This window comes from Xenopus laevis, chromosome 3S (genome assembly GCF_017654675.1).
Source record: "Xenopus laevis strain J_2021 chromosome 3S, Xenopus_laevis_v10.1, whole genome shotgun sequence".
Classification (NCBI taxonomy): domain Eukaryota; kingdom Metazoa; phylum Chordata; class Amphibia; order Anura; family Pipidae; genus Xenopus; species Xenopus laevis.
Genome location: NC_054376.1, coordinates 1,357,822 through 1,382,948, shown reverse-complemented (window position 1 = coordinate 1,382,948; position 25,127 = coordinate 1,357,822). Strand labels below are relative to the sequence as shown.

The window sequence follows — 25,127 nt, the reverse complement described above, 5'->3', positions numbered from 1 at the left end:
ATGATAAGGATATTAGAAGTCACTGAGGGGTTGTTCTGTGACCATATAAGTGGCAGAAATGACATCACTAAGCAGTGATTATAGGGATATAAATGACAGGAGAATTATCTATACTATATATAGAATAATGAGGTCGGTAAAGTCCATAATCCCCAGCGACATACACTCACGTGAGACTAAACACTTGCCCTTTACTCCAGTGACATAAGCAGGTGAAACTCTAATCCGCAGGTAATGATGATATTTGTGCGACTCTGTTTAACCCAGCGATGCACAACCTGTGTTCTACTTACTGCCCAGCTCTCTCTGCTGCTGCTAAGGCTTCTGGGAACTGTAGTTTGACAGCAGTGGATAAATGGGCGCTGTGGGCAGTAGGTAACCCCCCTCCCGGCTTCCACTCTGCTGTTTATTTTGTGGGACAGACCCATTTTATTTTACAGATTAAAGGGCACAAGCCTTCAACACATTCTGTATAATATTCACCCCCCCTCCCCCGTGTATCAGATCCAATTAACCATCTGATTCAGGTGGAACCAGCTCTGCATTATTATTTTATTTCTAGATACAATGGACAATCTATAGAACTGTTCGGTTGCTAGGGACAGTGGCCCTAGCAACATGTTTTTTGAGAAATGCCGAGGCCGTTTCTGGGATTTGCATTTGCTGAGAGAGTGAAAGCCGTCGTTCCAGTTTATGAGCAGACACACCTACTGGGCCGGTGGGAGCGGAGCCAAGGGACAGCTCATTGTTTGGGCTTCTCTATAAGAACTCAGTCTCCTGTTCCTCTCTATGAACCCAGGACACCCATCGATAACACTGGCAAAATGGGCCAGAACATTTCAGTTCCGGAGAAGAGCGACCAACAGCCGGACAAGTCGGACATTGTCTGTGAGATATTCAGCCAGGCCATCGTTCACGCCTCCCAAAAACTAAAGGAGTATCTCGGTTTTGAAGACCCGTTTGGGTCGTTTCGTCCCTGCACCGACACCTTGAACGAACTCTTTGTGGTGAACTTCATCAACTTCTGTTTGGAGAAGGGCGTCGAGGAGAGAATCGCCACCAACAAAATGACAAAGCAGCAGTCCGCCTTGTTCGGCATTGACTGGATCTGGACCCTGTCTGGTTCTGATAAGGTGGTGAAACTTCAGATCGCTGTGCAAGCCTTCCAGATATCAGAGCTGGACATCAAGGAATCCAATATCCAAGGCAAGGCCACCAACGAGATCCCACCACCCATTGGTTCCACCAAGGACAAGAGTAGGTTTGAGAAGCTGGAAGAGTTCTGCCGCCTGGTGGGGTCCGACTGTCTAGGGTTATTCATGGTTTATGGACTCCCGGGGAAGCCCAAGGATATCCGAGGGGTCCTTCTGGACAGTGTGAAACGGGACAGTAAGAAAAACTCAATCTTGGGGAAACAAGCCATCTACCAGTTCATCCAGAGCACGGACACGTTCCTCCCAACCCGGGACCTGCTGGACACCTGTATGGCGAGGAAGAACGGGCAACTTGGCATCGGGAAGGTCTACATCAACTTTCTATGAAGTGGACCTTTCCATAAGGGACTCCAAACTGAGAGGAACCAATCCCTCCCCCAAGCAGCCATTTCAGACCATCAGCCGAGGAGCCACCAGCTGAAGATGAAGAACCAAGTGGATGTTATTTGCCCTCACATGAATCATGGAGACCTTTTCATTGGAACTCTCACTTCATTTTATGACATCATACTGCCATTGCAATGCGATTGGACGATGACACTACAGGTGAGTGGAAGACTCGGAACTGGTCCCCATAGCCGTCCCCTTTTCTGCTCTACTTTATGGGTATAGAAGACTTGTGATGGGACTGGGTGTTTTGTTTCCTAATATTCAGACTCATGAGCAGGGGATAATGTTGCACGTGTATTTGCACCTCATTTCATATTGACTTGGTGCAAGGTCTGCTGGAGAGTAGGATCAGTACAGTTTACAGCTAAATTCTTATTTATATCTGGCTACTTCCAAAGTCTTGGGACCTACATCCAACCTCTGCAACGTTCCACTCAATACCAACACCCAGCACTGAATCAGCCCTGTAGGACATGTTCCTGAGGTATTTGTGGACATACTGGAGGTGGTTATGGGTCGGTAACCTGCACTGAGCCGTAATACCGGAGTTTGTTCAAGTTCTGCTGGGTTGTGGCATGTTTGGTGCTGATCAGAAGTGTAAATATGGTTTTTACAGGTGAGATGGTTCTACATTGGGTCGGCTCATCCCATTCTGACACCGATAGACAAGACCGAATACTTTGCCCATTTTGGATGAACTCCATTTAGACGACAGTTTCAACTGACAGTCAGTTGCCCAAGGAATCACCACCCTGTATGGCTGGCACTTGATGCAGTAGTGTAAGCACATGTCAGGCACAGATTAAAGGGTAACTATCATGACAAAAATCAAGTTATTCTTCACTACCCTCTCGGCAATCTCTCTCTACATGCCGGAGTCAGCGTCAGATTTTGCTCGACAAATTTCGTCTGAAACATTGGCTTCTTTGCTTAGATAATGTATCACATCGAATGTCCAGCTCCGACCCAAAGCTGATTGTAGAGAGACAGACTGTTGGGAGGGAAATAGTGAACTTGTTGGTTTTACAAACAGTACAGAATGTTTCATTGATTAATTCTGTTGCACTTCCCCTTTAAGTATTAGAAATCAGTTTAAGACTCCTGCTTTTTCTATATAACGAATAGGACTCTGGTTTGGTTTAAGCGCAAGTGAAACCCATTCACCTACTGCTGCTCCAGGGCTTAAACGGTTGGGTCTGGTGTCAGGGGGGGGGGGTACAGGGCAAACGGGGCAGCCCCATTGTCCTGATGGGGGGGGACCTGCTGATGTCGGTTTGACCCCCCTCAAAATAAAGAGACCAGACAGCCAACAGCAAATCCATATTTAATACGTCCTGGTTACACTCACGTTACTCTTTGGTAAATGTTACAGGTGGGTGGGGCACAGGCCACAAGCACAATACAAGATAAGGTTTTCGGCTGATATACAAAAGGCACAACGGAACTCACTCTCCCTAGGGCCCCTCTGGGGGCAAATACACTGCCAACACCCAGTCGGGACAGGGAAGTCTCTTGCACCCACATTCAGATAAGCTAAGTCTCAGGGGGGGGGGCCCTAACAAATATCTGTGGCCCCCACGTGCATGGGAAAGGGAGTTGCCTTCTTCCAAATAAATATTCAAAATTAAAGGGAAACTCAAAGTCTCTTTAACTTTCACTATGATGTAGCACAGCCTGAGCCAATCTACGTTGTACTGCCATACTGCTTGCACCTCTTTCTGCTTTGTGTTATTCCTTCCCATCAGTCCCTGCCCCTGAGGAGCTTACACTCCATGCTTTCAATTTAAAGTCTTCCGTACATGACATTTGTGAGACAAGCCAAATATTGTGTAGGGTGTTGGTGACCCCCCTCTCCAAAAACGGACCTTTGCTGCACCCAAAAGGATTGTGGTTTAGAGAGGGCCCCCTGTTTAATCACTGGTGGGTTCATTTTGGGCACAGGTGCGTCTGTCTGAATGACCGTACCCTGATCCCCAGAAGTGAAATAAAGGGGTCTCCCTATAACACACACTGATTGGGCCCCTGGGGGGGGGGCAGACAAGTCACCTGTGTAGGGAAATAGTGGAATCTGCAGCTGCTACAGGAAAACGAATCACAAAGTGAACTGAACGATTGGTTGATCCCTCGGGGGAAGGGACTGCAGATCAGCTCCTCAGGGGCGGGGCATGCTGTACACACAGATAGCAAATAAAAGCCATACAACACAAACACACAACTTATATAACATACAAAGGACAAATTGCCACAATCTTATTGCCGTACAGAATCCATGACCTGCCTGCGTCCCACCCCTTTGATTTGGGACAAGCAGAGAAGTTTTCATTGGCTCAACCACCTCCCACCAATGGCCAATGAAACGGTCACAGGTCATTGAGCCCATTTTAGACAGAACTACATTGCCCCCCCCACCAAATCAATATTCGGGGGGGGCAGCGATGAAAACAAATCCAAACAGGTGCACAAAGTCCATTCTTCTCCTGTGGGAGGGGCATGTGTTCAACCAATGAAATGACTGCACTACAGAAAGTACATGAACCTCCTGTCTCTTTAACAAAGGAAACGCTTCACCCTTCCTTAAAGTGACACCTTGCCTTAAATACAAACTTGGCAACACCGCACACACTTTATTTTCACATGCGGGAACTGGTCATAGAACTTACCTTACCAAATGCACCAAATTAACTATTTCGGATTCCGCCAAACGCCCGAATTCTTCACGAAAGATTTGGCCAAATACTGAACCAAATCCAAATTTGCATATGCAAATTAGGGATGGGAAGGGGAAAACATTTTGTTTTGTGACCACGCAATTTCCCTCTCCGCCCCTAATTTGCATATGCAGATTTGTATTCGGTTTGGCCGGACAGAAGGATTCGGCCGAATCCTGAACCGAAACCTGGATTTGGTGCATCCCTAATAGAGAGTCCAACTGACAGTTAGGGAATGTAGTGAGGCTGCAGGGGCGGGGCTTACAGGTGGAGGTAACCTTGGTGATGCATCTTGCACAAACCATAGGATATTCATGGGCAGGTGCCTCTAAGGTTGGGTCCATCTGCCCCACCCCATTGCCATTTACTTGCAAGGCGCAAGGGCAAGTAAAACCAAATCATCGACACACTGACAAAAAGACTCCCGGCAGTTCCACGTAGCTCCTCCCACACTGCTCATTCTGTTAAGTGCCAATAAAAGCGCAGGGCGGGACTTGTGGAAGGGGCGGGCCTCTAGTAGGCGAATCTCCTGTCCTGGGGGTACGAGAGCTTGTCCAGGCTGGGGCTGATTGCATATTGGATCATGGGAGGGGGGCCGCACATCAGAATAAGGACGTCGTCCCCGGGGGGAGGCAGAAAGGAGCTGATCATGTCTTCATTGACGAAGCCCTGGCTGTAGTCCCAATCTGCAGGGGGGGCACAAGGGAAATATTTCACATTGGGTTTGTTGGACTGAACCACTTCTTACACCCCAAGAAGGGCCCCAAGCCTTACCTTCGGGGGCTCTGTCCAGCGTGTACCACAGTTTGAAGCGAGAGGGGTACTTGGCCCGGATCTCCTCCAGTTCTGAGCGGAGCAGAATGTCTTTCTCAGTCTGCAGGAGGGACAGGCGGGACCATTAGGGCATTATGGGATTTACACAGAGGGGATTGTGGGAACTGTAGTTTAGTTACACCTCACTCTGGATATTACACAGTCACAGGCTCCCCCTGTTGGTCACACTCAGATATGACATCACAGTCATGTGATCGTACAGGCACAAGCCTAACCCCAAGCCAGGGTCACCCCCAATCCTAAACAACCCCCTGCACCTCATACCCAGACCCCAAAAACCTCCCACACACCTGGTTGGCAAAGAGCAAGTAGCAGATGGTTTTATCCTCCTCGTCCGTTACGATTGCTCGAATGAGCTGCAACATTGGGGTGATCCCTGGGGGAAGCAGCAGGGGGAGACAGTGAGCACCAGAGTTGCACATTGTACAGAGAGGAAAGGGTTAATATTCTGCTCTCACCTGTCCCACCAGCGATCATTCCCAGGTGCTTCGCTTTCTTTGACACCGGTGGGGACTTCTTGTCTGGGCGGATCTGGAAGGTCCCTGGAACCCACAGACAATAAATACATGGGGGGTACCAGTGTCTGGATCACCCCCCTGTGTGTAACTTACTGTTCTGCCCCCCAATATCAACTGAGAATTTGCCCTTATTTGTGGGGTAAAGTTCTAGCCAGACGGCCTGATCCCCATTGTAAGCAGCAGTCCTGTCCTGCTTTATGGCAGCTGAGATTCTAGCTATCTGTATAACAGAACATTCTGTCCCAGTGGCTGCACAGATCCTATCTGATCCCCATTGTAAGCAGCAGTCCTGTCCTGCTTTATGGCAGCTGAGATTCTAGCTATCTGTATAACAGAACATTCTGTCCCAGTGGCTGCACAGATCCTATCTGATCCCCATTGTAAGCAGCAGTCCTGTCCTGCTTTATGGCAGCTGAGATTCTAGCTATCTGTATAACAGAACATTCTGTCCCAGTGGCTGCACAGATCCTATCTGATCCCCATTGTAAGCAGCAGTCCTGTCCTGCTTTATGGCAGCTGAGATTCTAGCTATCTGTATAACGGAACATTCTGTCCCAGTGGCTGCACAGATCCTATCTGATCCCCATTGTAAGCAGCAGTCCTGTCCTGCTTTATGGCAGCTGAGATTCTAGCTATCTGTATAACAGAACATTCTGTCCCAGTGGCTGCACAGATCCTATCTGATCCCCATTGTAAGCAGCAGTCCTGTCCTGCTTTATGGCAGCTGAGATTCTAGCTATCTGTATAACAGAACATTCTGTCCCAGTGGCTGCACAGATCCACTTACCAGGATTAATTAGCAGAATAATAAAGATAAGAAAGCCCGGCACCACAATAATTGTAAAGAATGAATGTTAAAACACTGAGTCAGTTCTCTCTTTACAGCAGTGTCCCAAAGCAAATAACACATTACCTTTGCCAATGTACACGAGGAGGCCGCTTGGTCCCCGGAAGTCAATGGTTTCATTTATCTTCAGAGAGTCCAGATACTGGGACATCTTTCCTCCCTCTGGGAATTTTGGGTGGACGTTTTTAAAGTAGATCTAAAAGGATCGTGGGAAGGGAACGGATCTGTAACTCTGGGAATTATGGGAAGGTGACAGAGAGGCTGCTGGGAGAGCAAATTCACATTCTCTATAATACAGAAGATACATATTAACATTGGTCCATAGAGAATGTGCGGCATTTGTGCCTTAACTACAGCTCCCAGCATCCTCAGCGGCACGTCTCATGCACCTCACCTTCACAACAAGATCAACGAAGCCTTTGTCCTCATCGCTGGACACTGGGGTGTAGGGTCTGACCACCAGATTGCCCCCCACTCTGGCAGAGAGGTAAATATGCTGCCCTGGGGGGAGGGGACAACGTGACATTATAAAGGGAATTAAGAAAATCAAGGAGTTAATTTCTCTAAAAGTCTCATTTACAATTACAGCACTGCTGCCTGGCGAGGCTTCTAATCGATGAGACTGGGTAACGGGGGAAGGGTAATAATAAAGAAACAAACCCAGGGGCTCTGCACTTATGACACTTCCAGCAGTGTGTACTGTCCCTTTAAATAAGACTGTAAGCTCTTACTCACCAATGGGGAGGCCAAGGACATGCTCCGGGGACGGGAGAGCAAATCGGAACCTCCTGGTGTCATGGCTGATCTCCTGAAATACATCAGATACATGAGATGTAAACATGGGGGTCAGGAATGTTTAAACTGACGTTATCCCTTTAATTATTTCTCTACAATGTAAATATCAGAGGAATGGGAGGGACTTATATCTCTAGGGAACCACATGTCAAACTGACAGTTTCCCTGGTGAGTATTAGTCCCAGTGTAGAACTCACAGGGGAGGAACCGCAGAGAGGAAACTTTATTTACTGTTATTTTATGTCCTTCCCCAACTACAGGCTCAGTATTAATCCTCATATTGTATCACTGGTGTAGGGGAAATACTGATCTGACATACTGGATAAAACAGCATAGGTATTCCCTGTACTAAGCACAATTCAGCAGGAACAGTCCCCTAAGTTTGCTCATAGTCTGTACAGAGAGATCCCATAAAACTATGGCAGCATAGGTATTCCCCTGTACTAAGCACAATTCAGCAGGAACAGTCCCTTTAGTTTGCTCATAGTCTGTACAGAGAGATCCCATAAAACTATGGCAGCATAGGTATTCCCTGTACTAAGCACAATTCAGCAGGAACAGTCCCCTAAGTTTGCTCATAGTCTGTACAGAGAGATCCCATAAAACTATGGTACATAGGTATTCCCTGTACTAAGCACAATTCAGCAGGAACAGTCCCCTAAGTTTGCTCATAGTCTGTACAGAGAGATCCCATAAAACTATGGTACATAGGTATTCCTCTGTACTAAGCACAATTCAGCAGGAACAGTCCCTAAGTTTGCTCATAGTTTGTACAGAGAGATCCCATAAAACTATGGCAGCATAGGTATTCCCTGTACTAAGCACAATTCAGCAGGAACGGCCCCTAAGTTTGCTCATAGTCTGTACAGAGAGATCCCATAAAACTATGGTACATAGGTATTCCCTGTACTAAGCACAATTCAGCAGGAACAGTCCCTAAGTTTGCTCATAGTCTGTACAGAGAGATCCTATAAAACTATGGTACATAGGTATTCCTCTGTACTAAGCACAATTCAGCAGGAACAGTCCCTAAGTTTGCTCATAGTCTGTAGAGAGAGATCCCATAAAACTATGGCCGCATAGGTATTCCCTGTACTAAGCACAATTCAGCAGGAACAGCCCCTAAGTTTGCTCATAGTCTGTAGAGAGAGATCCCATAAAACTATGGCCGCATAGGTATTCCCTGTACTAAGCACAATTCAGCAGGAACAGCCCCTAAGTTTGCTCATAGTCTGTACAGAGAGATCCCATAAAACTATGGTACATAGGTATTCCCTGTACTAAGCACAATTCAGCAGGAACAGTCCCTAAGTTTGCTCATAGTCTGTAGAGAGAGATCCCATAAAACTATGGCCGCATAGGTATTCCCTGTACTAAGCACAATTCAGCAGGAACAGTCCCTAAGTTTGCTCATAGTCTGTACATAGAGATCCCATAAAACTATGGCACATAGGTATTCCCTGTACTAAGCACAATTCAGCAGGAACAGCCCCTAAGTTTGCTCATAGTCTGTACAGAGAGATCCCATAAAACTATGGTACATAGGTATTCCCTGTACTAAGCACAATTCAGCAGGAACAGTCCCTAAGTTTGCTCATAGTCTGTAGAGAGAGATCCCATAAAACTATGGCCGCATAGGTATTCCCTGTACTAAGCACAATTCAGCAGGAACAGTCCCTAAGTTTGCTCATAGTCTGTACATAGAGATCCCATAAAACTATGGCACATAGGTATTCCCTGTACTAAGCACAATTCAGCAGGAACAGTCCCTAAGTTTGCTCATAGTCTGTACAGAGAGATCCCATAAAACTATGGTACATAGGTATTCCCTGTACTAAGCACAATTCAGCAGGAACAGTCCCCTAAGTTTGCTCATAGTCTGTACAGAGAGATCCCATAAAACTATGGTACATAGGTATTCCCTGTACTAAGCACAATTCAGCAGGAACAGTCCCTAAGTTATAAGAAGTATCACTAACCTATTGTCCATACTAAGCACAACCCAGAGGGAGATCCTGGCTGTACTTCCCTACGTTTCCTCCAATAAAAGTTCCAGGTTTAACTGTCAGTTTATTCCAGTTCATGACATTTGCCGTACGATGTGACTGTGAATAAAGTTGATATTCGGGAGCCTCCCAGAAGCAAAGAGTTTGTGTTGTTGATAAAACCACATGATCGAGATGTGAGACGATAAAAGGGGAAGTTGATTAATAAGGACATTTATATAAAAGTATCAGTTGTCAGTTTATTTCTCTATAGGGTCACAGTGGGGTGTGAGTCTGGATTCTGGGGGTGATGTGTTGGGGGGAAATGAGAAAGTAAAGGAATCAATTTCTTCACTTTGTTCCATGGTGGGAAAAAGAAAAGTCTCTGTATAAACAAACCCCTCCCCAAGCTGCAGCTCTTGTTCAGCTTTCAGATAAGAAGAAGCACTTTATCCATGGGCTGATGATTTGTTCTCATCATATGGACTGGACACTCCTAAATGCACTGACTGCCCCTTTAAGGGAACGGCCACTTACCTCTCTGTCAATCAGCCTCAGTGCGTATTTGATATCGGCGCTCTCTAAAGTGACGGCAGGACGCGGCTTCCGGAAAAATCTCTGGAAAATGCTGTAGATCAACCACAACGGGGTCGTGAGGATCCTCCCCACCTGCGAGGAAACACAAAGCACTTACCTACCGACTCACCAGATAATTACGTCACTCAGCAGTTACTCAGCAGCCACTCAGTCACTCAGCAGTCACTCAGTCACTCAGCAGCCACTCAGTCACTCAGCAGTCACTCAGTCACTCAGCAGTCACTCAGCAGCCACTCAGTCACTCAGCAGCCACTCAGCAGCCACTCAGTTACTCAGCAGCCACTCAGTCACTCAGCAGTCACTCAGCAGTCACTCAGCAGCCACTCAGTCACTCAGTCACTGAGCAATGGAGTCAGGGGATCTGATTCATCAGTTTTGTTACAGAAATGTGACCCTTTGTTTTTCTCTTTTCCCCCTAAACAAATCCCCGTGGCCATTTGACCCCCATTCATTGTTACCCCCCCATGTGACCTGTGACCTTTGGCCCCGACACACAAAGTGCAGAGTCAGGGGCATTTAGTGATGAGCTGGGGGTTTGCCCCCCACTATGAGCAGAAAACTCACCCCCCCCCCCAGAGAAATCAGCTGATTTGTCACTTTTCACACTAAGTCCATAAACTTCGCTCATTAAAGGGGAGATCTGCCTGCAGAGACAAAACATAAAGAACTTTTAGTCTATTATAGACTGGCTCATTCTAAGCAACTTTCCAATTGGTCTTCATTATTTAATTTGTATAGTTTTGAATATTATAGTTTTTTTCTGACTCTTTCCAGCCTTCAAATGGGGGTCACTGACCCCATCTAAAAACAAATGCTCTTTAACCCTTCAATTGTATTATTATTGTTACTTTTTATTCCTCATCTCTCTATTCAGGCCTCTCCTATTCATATTCCAGTCTCTTATTCATATCAATGTATGGTTGCTAGGGGAATGTGGACCTTAGCAACCAGACAACTGAAATTACAAACTGGAGAGCTGCTGAATAAAAAGCTAAATAAGTCAAAAACCACAAATAATAAAAACCAATCACAAATTGTCTCAGAATATCCCACTAACAGTTAATTTAAAGGGAGAAGGCTCCTTTAAGCAGGTTATATATATACAGGGCTGATCAGACTTTATCATTATCCCCAAGCTTTGGGGGATCCCTGGAATACAGAGGGGTCAGTGGGGTTCCTGTCAGGTAAGAGGGGCCCTAAACACGCACTTGCCCGAGGCCCCAGCAGCTGAACCCCCCCCCTCATGAGTGAATGGAACGTCCCAGTGACAGGAAGTGAGGCAATTGGAGTGACAGGCCCAGGACTCAGGCTACAGCAGGTGCGAGGGAGTGGGAGGGGCGCAGTTAAAGCGTTGGGAGGCGGGTCTATAGGTTGCTAGGGTGGGAGACACTTACTGTGCTAATCTGGGCCCCCATGTTACAGGTCAGTCAGACGGACACGAACTCACAGAAGGTCTCAGACTCTCCGCAGCACAGCCACGCCCACTCCGCCGTCAAAACCCCGCACCACCCCCTTTCGACAGGATCCGCCGGCTTTTCTAACAAGCAACCAATCACGTTATCCAGCTCCCTATGCGCCCGCCCGTTGACCAATACCAATACGCAAAGAGTCTTCTCTAGGCACCCACCCAGTCTAAACGCTTTAGTCCCGCCCTCCTCTTCCGTTCGGCGAATCGCTTTACAGGTTTAGTTGACAATGAGACTCTCCCAATTCCTGTGCCACAAATCACAACACATTGCTGTCATGCTGACTCCTCCCAATGCTCCTACTGTAGCGCGACATTATTCGCTTAACATTTGATTAGTCCCTCCCACTCAGCGCTTTTTTTTATTGGCTACTCGCTATTCCCACCCACCTTAGTGTAAAGCAGGAAACCAAGCTGTCCATCAAAGACACGCAAACAGACACGCCCTAAAGTCTTACAGAGCCGCAAGTTAAGAGGCGGGGGTGTGGCCGGGCTCCTCCCTTCCCGCGGGTTCCTATTGGCTGCGCCAGGGAGACTGAGGACACTTAACGGTCTTGCGCTATTAGAGCGACTGAGTGGCGACCCGGAGCCGAGACTGACGGACACGAACTATGGAGGCCAACAGGTGCGACTGGGACCGGCTCTCTCTGGGCTGCGACTCTCACTGGCCGCAGGGACTGCATGTGAAATGGGGCCCCTACCTGCTGCTGGGACAGGGATTGAGGGGCCCCACTGCTGGGACAGGGATTGAGGGGCCCCACTGGGGAGACAGGGATTGGGATTGAGGGGCCCCACTGCTGGGACAGGGATTGAGGGGCCCCACTGCTGGGACAGGGATTCAGGGGCCCCACTGGGGAGACAGGGATTGGGATTGAGGGGCCCCACTGGTGGGACAGGGATTCAGGGGCCCCACTGGGGAGACAGGGATTGGGATTAAGGGGCCCCACTGGTGGGACAGGGATTGAGGCGCCCAAGGCGCGTGTGAGTGACGAGACTTACCTGCCCGTAGGTATTTCCCCAGGAATATAAGAGACAGTTTTGGATTGTGAGAAGCTTTCGGGGACCCCCACATTAGAATCCCTGTCGTGTTATTTGCAGGTGCGCTTCCCCTTTAATGATAGCAGTTGTGCTGCCGGGTGAGAAGAGTCTATGGGGCACATGTTACTCACTAACAAGCTCCATAATTAGGGTGTCCAACCCCCCCCAGCACCCCTCATTTTCAACTGGCAGCTTGTGCACCCCTGTATAATCAATGGGGAGCAGAGAGGTGGTACCTCCTAATGGGGGGGTATTGTAAGATGAGAAGGGCCCCGTCTCCCTGTGGCACATTCCACACTCGCAGTCCCACTGGCCCGGGGCAATAATTGTTGAGTCCCAGTGAGAAATGTGCAGGAGAAAGAAATGAGGCTCAGACAGATCCAGTACATGCGACTCCTCCTCAGCACTGGTGGGACATTGGCAGCAACTTCTGAGAAGTCAAAGCCACAATCAGTTTCCTCCCTGTTGTACCTACTCACGTCATCCCACTCTCTACACCATTTGTGTGCTGGGGCCGCTGCTATTGTCTGTAATGAAGGAGGTATAAAACCGCCGATATCTCCCAGACTGCAGCCTTCATGCTTGCGCTGTTTCAGCAGCCAGAAGCAGCAGTGCAGAGAACAGAGGGGGACAGACATTGGGAGAAAATCATTGTTATTGGGAGAAATCACTGATTTATAAATATTAAGTTGCCCTTTAATTTCTCCTCCACTTCAGTTAGGTTTGCCACCTTTATTGGAAAAAAGTACCTTCCTCTATTTTTATGTTTTTTTTGGCATCAGGTTTAACAATTTTACTGGCCAGGTGGCAACCTTAACTCCAGTCCTTGACACCCCCTTCCATGTCTCTGTATTTCAGGGGGCAGGTGAACCATGAACTCTCCAAGCTGTTTAATGAGCTGTGGGACGCGGACGTGAACCGGATGAAGGCCGGGAAGGATTATCGGATCTCCTTGCAGGTGAGTGGCCAGTTCTGCCGATTCCTCAGGCTCTTACCAACTTGATTGGTCAGTGTAGGGCAGCATTGTCTTGTAAAAAGCATGGCTACCAATGGACATTGCGTGTGTGGGACCAGACTGTAAATTATATCCTTATAAACGGCGCGTTCTGATGTCACAACGCGCCGTTTATAACAGGGGTCCCCGGCCACAGAATTAGACACAGCATGTCAGAATTTGACGCCGCATTCAAATTGAACGCCGACGCACCAGATTTGGACGCTGACCCCCCTCCCAACATTTCACAAAAAATGTCGATTATAATTCATAATGTACCCCCTACTGACATTTATAAAGATATTAGAAGTCACCTTGGAGTTATGTGACCTGTATAAAAGCACTCGGACTTCGGCCTCATCCTTTTATATGGTCATGAAACTCCTCTGTGACATAATATCTTTATAAATTACAGTAGGGGGTACTATATAATACACAAAAGCCACGAATATCTTTTAAATTATATCCTTATAAACAGTGAGCTCTGATGTCATCAGTTATAAACGGTGAGTAGTGATGTCATTACTGTCACATGACTCAGTGAAACTTGTGTATTATAATAAATAAAGTACCCCCAGTTGCAAAATATGAGGATATTAGAAGTTACCTCGGAGTTCCATGACCTGTATAAAAACACTCGAAACTCCTCGGTAACTTATAATATCCTTATAATTTACAAGAGGGGGTACTTTATTCACTATATATATATATATATATATATAAAAAATACACAAAAGCCATGAATATCTTGTAAATGATATCCTTATAAACGGTGAGTTCCGATGTCATCAGTTATAAACGGTGAGTTCTGATGTCATTTCTGTCACATGACCAACTAAAATTTGTGTATTATAATAAATAAAGTACCCCCAGTTGTAAAATATGAGGATATTAGAAGTTACCTCAGAGTTCCATGACCTGTATAACTCGGCCTTTGGCCTCGTACTTTTATATGGTCATGAAACTCCTCTGTGACTTATAATATCCTTATATTTTACAAGTGGGGCTACTTTATTCACTATATATATTAAGGATGCAAAGAAATCCAGGATTTGGTTCAGGATTCGGCCTTTTTCAGCAGGAAAATCCTTCTGCCTGGTTGAACCCAATCCTAATTTGCATATGCAAATTAGGGGTGGGGAGGAAAATTGCTTGACTTTTTGTCAGCAAATTAGGATTCTGTTTGGTATTCGGCCGAATACCTCACAAAAGTTTTGGGAGTTTGGCCGAATGCAAAATAGTGGATTTGGTGCATCCCTATATATAATACACAAAAGCCATGAATATCTTGTCAATTATATCCTTAAAAATGGTGACTAGTTATGTCATCAGTTATAAACGGTGAGTAGTGATGTCATTTATCACAAGACACTAAAACGTGTGTATTATAATAAATAAAGTATCTCCTGTTGCAAAATATGAGGATATTAGAAGTCACCTCAGAGTTCCATGACCTGTATAAAAACACTCAACCTTTTATATGGTCATGAAACTCCTCTGTGACTTATAATATCCTTATATTGTACAATAGGGGGTACTTTATTCGCTATATATAGTGAATAAAGTACCCCCTCTTGTAAAATATAAGGATATTATAAGTCACAGAGGAGTTTCATGACCATATAAAAGGATGAGGCCGAAGGCCGAGGTAACTTATAATATCCTCATATTTTGCAACAGGGGGTACTTTATTTATTATAATACACACGTTTCAGTGAGTCATGTGACAGAAATGACATCAGAACTCACCGTTTATAAGGATATAATTTACAGGACATTTATGGCTTTTGTGTAATATATATATATATATATATATATATATATATATATATATATATATATGATTGACATTTATTCCTTGTAGGGTAAAGCAGGGTACGTACCCGCCCGCTCCAACCAGGCCAAGGACAGCGCCTCGTACCCGCTCTTCCAGTTCGTCGATGAGGAGAAGCTGAAGAGCAAAAAGACGTTTGCAAGTAAATCTTAGTTTCCCTTCTCCTTCTACACAGCTGCCCATTGGTCTCCTATTGCTCCTGACTGATGGGCAGTGCCAGTGTTGTGCAGGGGGCGGGTGCCATACAGACTGTAACCAATCATGTTCCTCGCTCCCCGCAGCCTTCATTTCCCTGCTGGACAATTATGAGATGGACACGGGGGTGGCCGAGGTTGTGACTCCGGAGGAAATCGCTGAAAACAACAACTTCCTGGACGCCATTCTGGAAACCAAAGTGATGAAGGTGAGAGGATAGGGGTACAGCCCCCCATTAGTCCTTGGGCAAAGCCCCAATCACTCCCGGTGTCTCTCTCTGTGACTCCCTACAGATGGCACATGACTACCTGGTGAGGAAGAACCAAGCCAAACCCTCCCAGAATGACTTCAAGGTCCAACTGTACAGCATCTGGTTCCAGCTGTACTCCCGGGCCCCAGGGAGCAGGTAGGTCCCCCCCATTTATTTGGTTCCAGCTGTACTCTCCAGCCCCAGGGAGCAGGTAGGTCCCCCCCATTATTCATCTGGTTCCAGCTGTACTCCCCAGCCCCAGGGAGCAGATAGGTCCCCCCCATTATTCATCTGGTTCCAGCTGTACCCCCGAGCCCCAGGGAGCAGGTAGGTACCAGGATACAGTTGGTGTTGGTTACAGCTGTGCTTCCCAGCAGGCACGTTTCTTGTGTAGGTTTCTGGGAGTTATAACTCAACTACAGCTGAAGTCACAGGCTGGACAGTGTCTTGCTCAGGCCCCCGACCCAAATCAGTATAGTGAAAGCCAGACAGTTTGGGACAAGAACTGGCAACAACTGTGCCGAACTACAACTCCCAGCTTCGTTAAGCTGTTGGATACTCTTGGTATCACACTTCCCCTTGAAATCACCGAAAATCACGGCCGGATATAAAGTTCTGTCCGGTTCTCTGACCCTTCCAGGCCCGATTCGTGCGGCTTTGAGCACGTGTTTGTGGGAGAATCTAAGAGAGGGAAGGAGATGATGGGGCTTCACAACTGGGTCCAGTTTTACCTTCAGGAGAAGAGGAAGAACATTGACTACAAAGGATACGTGGCTCGGCAGAACAAGAGTCGGGTAAGTGGCCCCCTGATATCCTCCATATTGTACACAGAGGGGGGAGGCACATACTTCTTTTGTGGCATCACAGTCTTGCTTTACGGCAGGGATTTGTAGCTATACATTCAGGATGATAGGCACAAGACTGCAGTATTAGTTGCCCTTTATCAGAAAGGTTCATGTAAAACACTGCTGGCTGGTGTCTATGAGAAATAAGAAAGCCTGGCCCAGGCAGAGGAAACAAAACTACCGTATATACTCAAGTATAAGCCGAGTTTTCAGCCCCCAAAATATGCTGAAAAACTCTACCTCGGCTTATACTCGGGTCAAGCGCAAAAAGGGTCGCCGGCATCCAAAAACGAGACGCCGGCACCTCCAATGGGAGCAGAAACCCTCAATTTTTTGATTGAAACTTACCAGAAGCTGCTGCATTTCTCACCCTAGGCTTATACTCGAGTCAATAAACTTTCCCAGTTTTTGGAGGTAAAATTAGGTACCTCGGCTTATACTCGAGTATCTACGGTACTTAATAATTAGAATCCTCTGTGTGTGTCTTTCTGCAGCCGGATGAAGATGATCAGGTGTTGAACCTGCAGTTCAGTTGGAAGGAGATGGTGAAACCCGTCGGCAGCAGCTTCATTGGCGTCAGCCCGGAGTTCGAATTCGCCCTTTACACCATCGTCTTCCTCGCGTCTCAGGCGAAGATGAGCAGAGAAGTCATTCGGTTGGAAGAATACGAACTGCAGATCGTCGTCAATCGCCACGGCCGTTATATAGGGACCGCCTACCCTGCCCTCCTGAGCACCAATAACCCAGATCTGTACTGAGGGGCGGGGCCAGAGGCCGCAGCCTGTTGCCAGCCAATCAGCTTGGGTAAATTTACTGCGGATATGCACCAATGCAACAACAATGCAAACTCTACACTGGTTGCCATGGAAACAAGCCAGTGTGATTTTTGCACCCATGCCAGTTACTAACCTGCTGCCTCTTTTACAGCAGAACAAATGTGAAAGTTCTGTATTGTACATTTACTTGATATTAATTGGGGGGATTTGTTTTCTCTCCAGCCTATATTTGACATGTTTACCAAGGAATGGACGACTCCCTGTGCCTTTCTAAATGCATTTATTTTGTTTGAAATGCTGTGTGCTTTGCCTTTAAACATTAAAAGTCAATGAGACTATTGTATCCAATGAGATTTGCTTTCTTGTGTCTTATTAGTGATGCACTGCTAATAATATGGGACAGTGTACTGACCTACCTACCTACCCACCCACCCAGTATGTGGCAGGAACAGCCCCTAAGTTTGCTCATAGTCTGTACAGAGAGATCCCATAAAACTATGGCACATAGGTATTCCCTGTACTAAGCACAATTCAGCAGGAACAGCCTCTAAGTTTGCTCATAGTCTGTACAGAGAGATCCCATAAAACTATGGCAGCATAGGTATTCCCTGTACTAAGCACAATTCAGCAGGAACAGCCCCTAAGTTTGCTCATAGTCTGTACAGAGAGATCCCATAAAACTATGGCAGCATAGGTATTCCCTGTACTAAGCACAATTCAGCAGGAACAGCCCCTAAGTTTGCTCATAGTCTGTACAGAGAGATCCCATAAAACTATGGCAGCATAGGTATTCCCTGTACTAAGCACAATTCAGCAGGAACAGCCCCCTAAGTTTGCTCATAGTCTGTACAGAGAGATCCCATAAAACTATGACACATAGGTATTCCCTGTACTAAGCACAATTCAGCAGGAACAGTCCCTAAGTTTGCTCATAGTCTGTACAGAGAGATCCCATAAAACTATGGCAGGTATTCCCTGTACTAAGCACAATTCAGCAGGAACAGTCCCTAAGCAGTAGGGTTATGTTATATGACAATCATGCAGTGGCAGAGTAGTGTAGAAGTGTACACAATGGAGTGGGGCTGCACAAAGAGTGAAACAAATCTCTGCTTTTGTTGTGCTGCACCTGTGGCCCCCCGTTATTTGTCCGCTCAGCAGACTGGGGCTGAAATGCTGCTCAAAAGATTGGAAAAGTCAGCGAGTGATGGAATGTGTAAATGGGCTGCAGAATAAACTGGCCAATGGGAATAAATGGAGCACACAATGTAGGAGAAGCCATGAAGATTTTATTGTTGGTTTAGGCAGAGGTAAGTGTGCGCAGGGGACTGCCCTGCCCCCATAGACTGGTGAACAATCAGCTCTTTTGTTTGCCCCTTTACTAAAAGCACAGACACATTACCCCCAGTGGAGTGATATAAGGATTGTTGGAATGTAATGATACAAAATACCCACGTTAATGTCTAGATTCTATAAAATAGCACTTCATGGACTTCAAGTTTCAATAAAATATTTCCATTGGTCGGTTCGCTGTGCTCCAAAAGGGGTTAAAAAGAAAGAATCCCTCTCACCTTCTGAGCGTTACAAGGAGTCACCGTCTCTGATATGAAGCATCAGGGGATCCAGTGCACTGCTGGCAGCACACACACACACAGGTATAAAATGTAGCTGCTATTTACAGTCCGGGTGCAATGATTAAACGTCTCCGGTGCAGCAGTTTAGGAAGGAAAGTCTGGCGCCAGCGCTGCAGCTTCCGACACATTCAGCTTTTCCTTAAGATCAGGTCGGTGTTGGGGACCGGCGCGGAGTGGGGCGAGTTTTCCGACGCATCTTCTTTATGGAGATTCAGGAAAGATATTTTGGTGATCTGCAGGATTTCTCTCAGGCGTTTGTTTTCCTGCTGCGGGGAAATAAAATCTCATCTCAGCCAAAAAGCATCACCTGCCCTTCCATATCCCGAAAAGTAGCTGTTTATTTGCCCTTCCCTCATCCTTACTACCTTAGCCCCCAGCTCTTCACTCTCCTCCAACTTAAAGGGGATGTTCACCTTCCAAAAACTCTCCCGTTCAGTTGTTTTCAGATTGTTCCCCAGAAATAAAGACTTTTTTCCAATTACTTTTTATTTTTTACCATTTTTCCAAAATCTAAGTAAAGTTTAATGTCCCAGTCTCTGGTGTTTGAGTCTGGCAGCTCAGTAATTCAGGTGCAGACTCTGGACTGGTACAATTAGTTGATAAATTAGTTGATAAATTAGTTGATACATTTAGCCTATACATTTCTCCGCAGCATCCCTGGAGTATTAGTAACTATTGTATCAATTCTAACCACTGCCTGTAATGCAACTCAGAGATTCTGCTCAGCAGGGACAACGATAACAAATGTATCAACTAAATGTATCAATTTAGAACCGTTTACAGGGTCAGCGACCCCACCTCCCAGAGCTGCTTTAGAAGGTGAAAAATGACACTTTACACTTCAATATTAGAAAAACAGTGACACATAGAAAGTAATTGGAAAAAGTAGTTATTTCTGGTGATCTATCTGAAACAACTAGTTGTTGGAAGGTGAACAACCCCTTTAATATTCGCTTCCTCACCCCCCTATTCGACTACCTTATCCCTTTTAATATTAAAGGGGTTGTTCACCTTTAAATGAGCTTTTAGTAGGATGTAGAGAGGGATATTCTGAAAATATTTGTAATTGGTTTTCATTTTTTATTATTCGTAGTTTTTGAGTTATTTCGCTTTTTATTCAGCAGCTCTCCAGTTTGCAATTTCAGTCATCTGGTTACTAGGTTTCAAATTCCCCTAGCAACCATGCATTGATATGAATAAGAGACTGGAATATGAATAGGAAAAAGATAAGTAATAAACAGTAGCAAAAACAATAGATTTGTAGCCTTACGGAGCAATGTTTTTTTTTAGTTGGGGTCAGTGACACCCGTTTGAAAGCTGGAAAGAGTCAGGCAAATAATTCAAAAACCTTTAAGTTAACTTTTAGTATGTTATACAATGACCAGTTCTAAGCAACTTTTCAATTGGTCTTCATTATTTTTTTATCTTTCCAGCTTTAAAATGGGGGTCACTGACCCCATCTTAAAACAGATGCGCCGTAAGGCTGCACATTTGTCTTTATGGTTACTTTTTCCAGGCCCTTTCCTATTCATATTTGCCTTTTTCTTCTGAATCTTTTCAGCTTTCAAATGGGGGGTCACTGACTCCACCTTAAAAAACAAATGCTCTGTAAGGCTACACACATTTGTTGTAATTGCTACTTTGTATTACTCGACTTTCTATTCAGGCCTCTCCTATTCCAGTCTCTTATTCAAATCAATGCATGGTTGCTATGATAATTTGGACCCTAGCAACCAGATGGCTGAAGAGAGCTGGAGAGCTGCTGAATAAAAAGCTAAATAAGTCAAAAACTGCAAATAATAGAAAATGAAAACCAATTGCAAATTGTCTCAGAATATCCCTCTGTAACAGTTCCCTCAAAGGTGAACCACCCTTTTAAAGGCCAATTGAAAAGTTGCTTAGAATTAGCCATTCTATAACATATTAAAAGATAACTGAAAGGTGAACCTCCTCTTTAACATACTCCCTGCACCCATTTAGCACCCTTCCCTAGTATTCAGCCTGTTGAAAGCCAAGACGTGCGCATCTTCCAATTGCAGGCACCCACCTCAAGTTTAATGATCCGATTGTGTTCTCGGTCACCTCGCTGCTCATCCATTTCAATGGCTCGTCTCATCACTGCTGTCATTTCATTGATCTTCTCTATGTGAGCCTGTAACTCCTGCACGAGCAAGATCAGAGGGAGGAGAGAAGCAGTTCATGATTGAAATTAGGCAAATTTCTACCTTATAGACTCTGCCTGGGGGTTCCCTGCCTTGCACCCTATGTTCAGTCTACATGTAGAGAGAGACTGTACCTTGGAGTGTTGCTCCTTCAGCTTCATAATGACCCCAGGGTCATCCTTTTTGCTGGCCATGAGCAAGCGAAACATTTGCTCCCTGTATTTGCTCATGATCAGTTCCAGGGCGGACTGGTGCTCCTTAAGGGACGTGCGCAATTCTGTGACAAGAAATGACACGCGGATCAGTGACACTCTAATTCTGCGTCTCAGAGTAGAGAAGACTCCCTCACCCATCAGCCCCGGAAATGGTTATGGAAAACAATCGAAGCGAAAAATAAATGGAAAGAGGAAATCCCAGAATCCAACCTTTGTTTTCATGTTGAAGTTGCCGAATTTGCCGGTTCTCTTGCTGAATCCCAAGGACCAGAGTAGAGCGTGGCCGGTGCCTGGCTATTTCATTCAGCTCCTGCACCTCCTCTTGGTACTGTAAATGCAGCAACATGACGGGTCACAATCACAGCAGACTCACCCCAGAGACACCCCACAGTCACCCCAGGAGTATCCAGGCTGCTCTTGAGCCTCCACCTGACCGCTAACAACTCCCTGACAGCCACAGAGAGGCAGAGAGTTGTAGTTTGCAATAGCTGGAAGGCTGCAGGTTTAAAAACAAAGGGACCATTCTGTGAGCACAAGTGGGTAGGTTGGAGCGTACCTGTTTCATGGCTTCAACTCGTTTATTCAGGGTGGTCGTCTGCTCGATCAGCGATTCCGCCGCACCGTCGTGTTCCCGCAGTCGCTCCACTAATTCTTTGGCATCAGCCAGAACTTTCTCTATGGTGCAGCTCATGCTTCTGGGAAGGAAATAAAAGCACCGGAAACTGACACGGTCTTCTACCAACAAACCCTAAGGTTAAAAAGGTGAATAAACAGTTCCCACACACACAGTTCCCCCGGTGCAGTAGTACTTCCCCTCCCCAAACACACCAGCACCAGTAAAGGGCCAGTGAGGGAGGGAAGGGACCAGTGAGAGGGGGAATGGGACCAGTGAGAGGGGGAATGGGACCAGTGAGAGGGGGAATGGGACCAGTGAGGGAGGGGAAGGGGCCAGTGAGGGAGGGAATGGGACCAGTGAGGGAGGGAATGGGACCAGTGAGGGAGGGAATGGGACCAGTGAGGGAGGGAAGGGGCCAGTGAGGGGGGAAATGGGACCAGTTAGGGGGGAAATGGTGACCAGTGAGGGGGAATGGGACAGTGAGGGAGGGAATGGGCCAGTGAGGGAGGGAAGTGGCACAGTTGAGGGAGGGAGATGGGCCAGTGAGGGAGGAAATGGGACAGTGAGGTGGAGGGAAGGGACCGAGTGAGGGAGGGAAGTGGCCACGGTGAGGGGGAATGGGACCAGTGAGGGGGGGGAAAGGGGCAGGAGGGGGGAAGGGGCCTAGTGGAGTGGGGGGGAATAGGGCCCAGTTGAGGGAGGGGAAAGGGCTAAGTGAGGGGGGTGGGGAAGGGGGACCATGAGGGGGGGGATAGGGGACCAGTGAGGGGGGGGGGACAAAAAAAAGGGGACCAGGTTGAGTGGGCGGGGGATGGGACCAGTGAGGGTGGTGGAAATGGGAGTGAGTGAAGGGGGAATGGGACGAGTGAGGGGGGGGGAATGGGATCCAGTGGCCGGGGGGGAGGGACGCAGTGAGGTGGGGGGATTGGGACCGAGTGAGGGGGGAATGGGGACCGCCAGTGAGGGGGGATGGGACGCAGTTGAGGGGGGGGGAATGGACCAGTGGAGGGGGGGAATGGGACGCAGTGAGGGGGTAGATGGGAAGTGATGAGGGGAAATGGGACCAGTGAGGGGGGGAATGGGACGCAGTGAGGGGGGAATGGGACCAGTGGAGGGGGGAATGGGACCAGTGAGGGGGGGATGGGACCAGTGAGGGGGAATGGGACCAGTGAGGGGGGAATGGGACCAGTGAGGGAGGGATGGGACCAGTGAGGAGGGAAGGGACAGTGAGGGAGGGAAGGGGCCAGTGAGGGGGGATGGGACCAGTGAGGGGGGAATGGGACCGTAGTGGAGGGGGGAATGGGACCAAGTGGAGTGGAGGGATTGCGCCAGTGAGGGAGGGAATTGAGTGACAGTAAGGAGGGATATGGGCCAGTGACGTGCGGGCGAATGGGACGACCGGGATGATGATGAGGGAAGGGGACCAGTGAGTGTGGAAGTGGGAGGGGCCGAGTGAGGGGGGAATGGGCCAAGTGAGGGGGGAATGGGACCGGGTAGCTTGAAGGGGGGGGGAAGGGTGCAGTGAGGGGAGGGGGAATGGCCGGTGAGGAGGGGACAAGGGGCCAGTGAGGGGAGGGGGAAGGGGAAGGCAGAGGGGGGTGGGTCGGGGGAAGGGGACCAGGTGAGTGGGGGGGGATGGGACCAGTGAGGGGGGAAATGGGACCAGTGAGGGGGAATGGGACCAGTGAGGGGGGGAAATGGGTACCAGTGAGGGGGGGAGGGACGGTTGAGGGGGGGGAATTGGGATACCAGTTGAGGAATTGACGCAGTGAGGGAATGGGACAGTGAGGGGGGGGAATGGGACCAGTGAGGGGTGGAGATGGGACCATGAGGGGTAATGGGACGCAGTGAGAGGGGGAATATGGGACCGAGTGAGGGGGGGATATGGGACCAGTGAGGGGGTAATGGACCAGTGAGGGGGGAGATGGGAGCCAGTGAGGGGGGAATGGGACCAGTGGGGACGGAATGGGACCAGTGAGGGAGGGAAATGGGCCAGTGAGGGAGGGAATGGGACCAGTTGAGGGAGGGAGGGAACCAGTGGGAGGGAGGGAAGGGGGCCCGTGAGGGGGGAATGGGAACGCAGTGGGGTGGGAATGGTTGACCAGTTGAGGGGGGGATGGGACCCAGTGAGGGAGGGAATGTGGCCGTGAGGGTTAGGGAAATGGGGACCAGTGAAGTGGAGGGAATGGGCCAGTGAGGGAGGGAATGGCCAGTGACGGGGAGGGAAGGGACCAGTGAGGGGAGGGAAGGGGCCAGTGAGGGGGGGAATGGGACAACGTGAGGGGGAATGGGACCAGTGAGGGGGGGGGGGAAGGGGCCAGTGAGGGGGGGGGAATGGCCAGTGAGGGAGGGGAAAGGGCGCAGTGGAGGGGGGGAAGGGGACCACAGTGAGGGGGGGGAACAGCCGAAAAGGGACCAGTGAGTTTGGTGGGCGAGGTGGGGATGGATCCAGTTGAGGGGGAATTGGGACCGTACAGGTGAGGGGGAATGGGTACCAGTGGAGGGGGGGGGGATATGGGCAGTGAGGGGGAGGGACCGAGTGAGGGGAATGGGACCTAGTGAGGGGGGGAAGGGACCAGTGAGGGGGTAAGTGGGACCAGTGAGGGGTGGGGAATGGGACCATGAGGGGGAGATGGGACGCACGTGAGGGGGGTGGGAATGGGACCAGTGAGGGGGGAAATGGGACGCAGTGAGGGGGGGAATGGGAACCAGTGATGGGGAATGGGACCCAAGTGAGAGGGAGATGGGACCCAGTGAGGGGTGTGGGATGTGAACCTAAGTTGGGGGGGGGGGAGGTTGAGCCAGATGGTGCGGGGGAGGGAATATACCAGTGGAGGGGGGGAGGGACAGTGAGGGGAAGTGGGACCTAGTGGAGGAAGGGAAGGGGCCAGTGAGGTGAGTGGATGTAGGAAGAGGTGCCACGATTGAATGGTGAGTGTAGGTGTTATTATGATTGTCGCGCCTGGAAAACTCTGACCCCCTCTCCCTCTCACCAAAAGCGACAGACACAGTTCCAGGCCCACAAGCCCCTGCTCGGTCGCGTCACGGAAGTTGTTCTCCGCTGGAGCTGCCGCAGGTGACGCTTACATCACGTCTTGTGAGAAGCTGTCAAGTGCGCGTCACTTCCGGCTGGATATAATTCCGACTGGAAAAACTACACTGCACAGACGTTCCGGGGCCAGAGGTTCTGTGTTACAGCGGAAATCCGCTCACCGTAC

General features: G+C 48.2%; 4 protein-coding genes across 5 annotated transcripts; 2 read left to right on the top strand and 2 right to left on the bottom strand.

Moving 5' to 3' along the window:
* rep15.S (RAB15 effector protein S homeolog) lies at nt 1–2,787 on the top strand. Its single transcript, XM_018254740.2, has one exon. The coding sequence runs from the start codon at nt 633–635 to the stop codon at nt 1,539–1,541; it is 909 nt and encodes a 302-aa protein (XP_018110229.1). The 5' UTR covers nt 1–632; the 3' UTR covers nt 1,542–2,787.
* Nucleotides 2,788–2,911: 124 nt separating this feature from the next.
* Nucleotides 2,912–11,491, bottom strand: cyb5r3.S (cytochrome b5 reductase 3 S homeolog). The gene is made up of 9 exons (XM_018254741.2): nt 11,283–11,491; nt 9,829–9,960; nt 7,247–7,319; nt 6,906–7,012; nt 6,578–6,707; nt 5,605–5,688; nt 5,437–5,522; nt 5,087–5,186; nt 2,912–4,998 (listed from the first exon to the last, which is right to left on the bottom strand). Exons 1-9 carry the CDS (start codon nt 11,301–11,303, stop codon nt 4,826–4,828), a joined length of 906 nt encoding a protein of 301 aa, XP_018110230.1. The 5' UTR covers nt 11,304–11,491; the 3' UTR covers nt 2,912–4,825.
* A 422-nt stretch (nt 11,492–11,913) lies between these two features.
* On the top strand, nt 11,914–17,633 carry endoul.S (endonuclease, poly(U) specific like S homeolog). Its single transcript, NM_001135078.2, has 7 exons — nt 11,914–11,978; nt 13,250–13,349; nt 15,250–15,361; nt 15,501–15,622; nt 15,708–15,820; nt 16,305–16,458; nt 17,004–17,633. Exons 1-7 carry the CDS (start codon nt 11,965–11,967, stop codon nt 17,265–17,267), a joined length of 879 nt encoding a protein of 292 aa, NP_001128550.1. The 5' UTR covers nt 11,914–11,964; the 3' UTR covers nt 17,268–17,633.
* A 921-nt stretch (nt 17,634–18,554) lies between these two features.
* On the bottom strand, nt 18,555–25,042 carry fgfr1op2.S (FGFR1 oncogene partner 2 S homeolog). Of its 2 annotated transcripts, none has more exons than XM_018254041.2 (6): nt 24,903–25,042; nt 21,850–21,988; nt 21,504–21,621; nt 21,213–21,355; nt 20,964–21,077; nt 18,555–19,179 (listed from the first exon to the last, which is right to left on the bottom strand). In XM_018254041.2, exons 2-6 carry the CDS (start codon nt 21,982–21,984, stop codon nt 19,045–19,047), a joined length of 645 nt encoding a protein of 214 aa, XP_018109530.1. In that variant the 5' UTR covers nt 21,985–21,988; nt 24,903–25,042; the 3' UTR covers nt 18,555–19,044.
* Nucleotides 25,043–25,127: the final 85 nt, after the last annotated feature.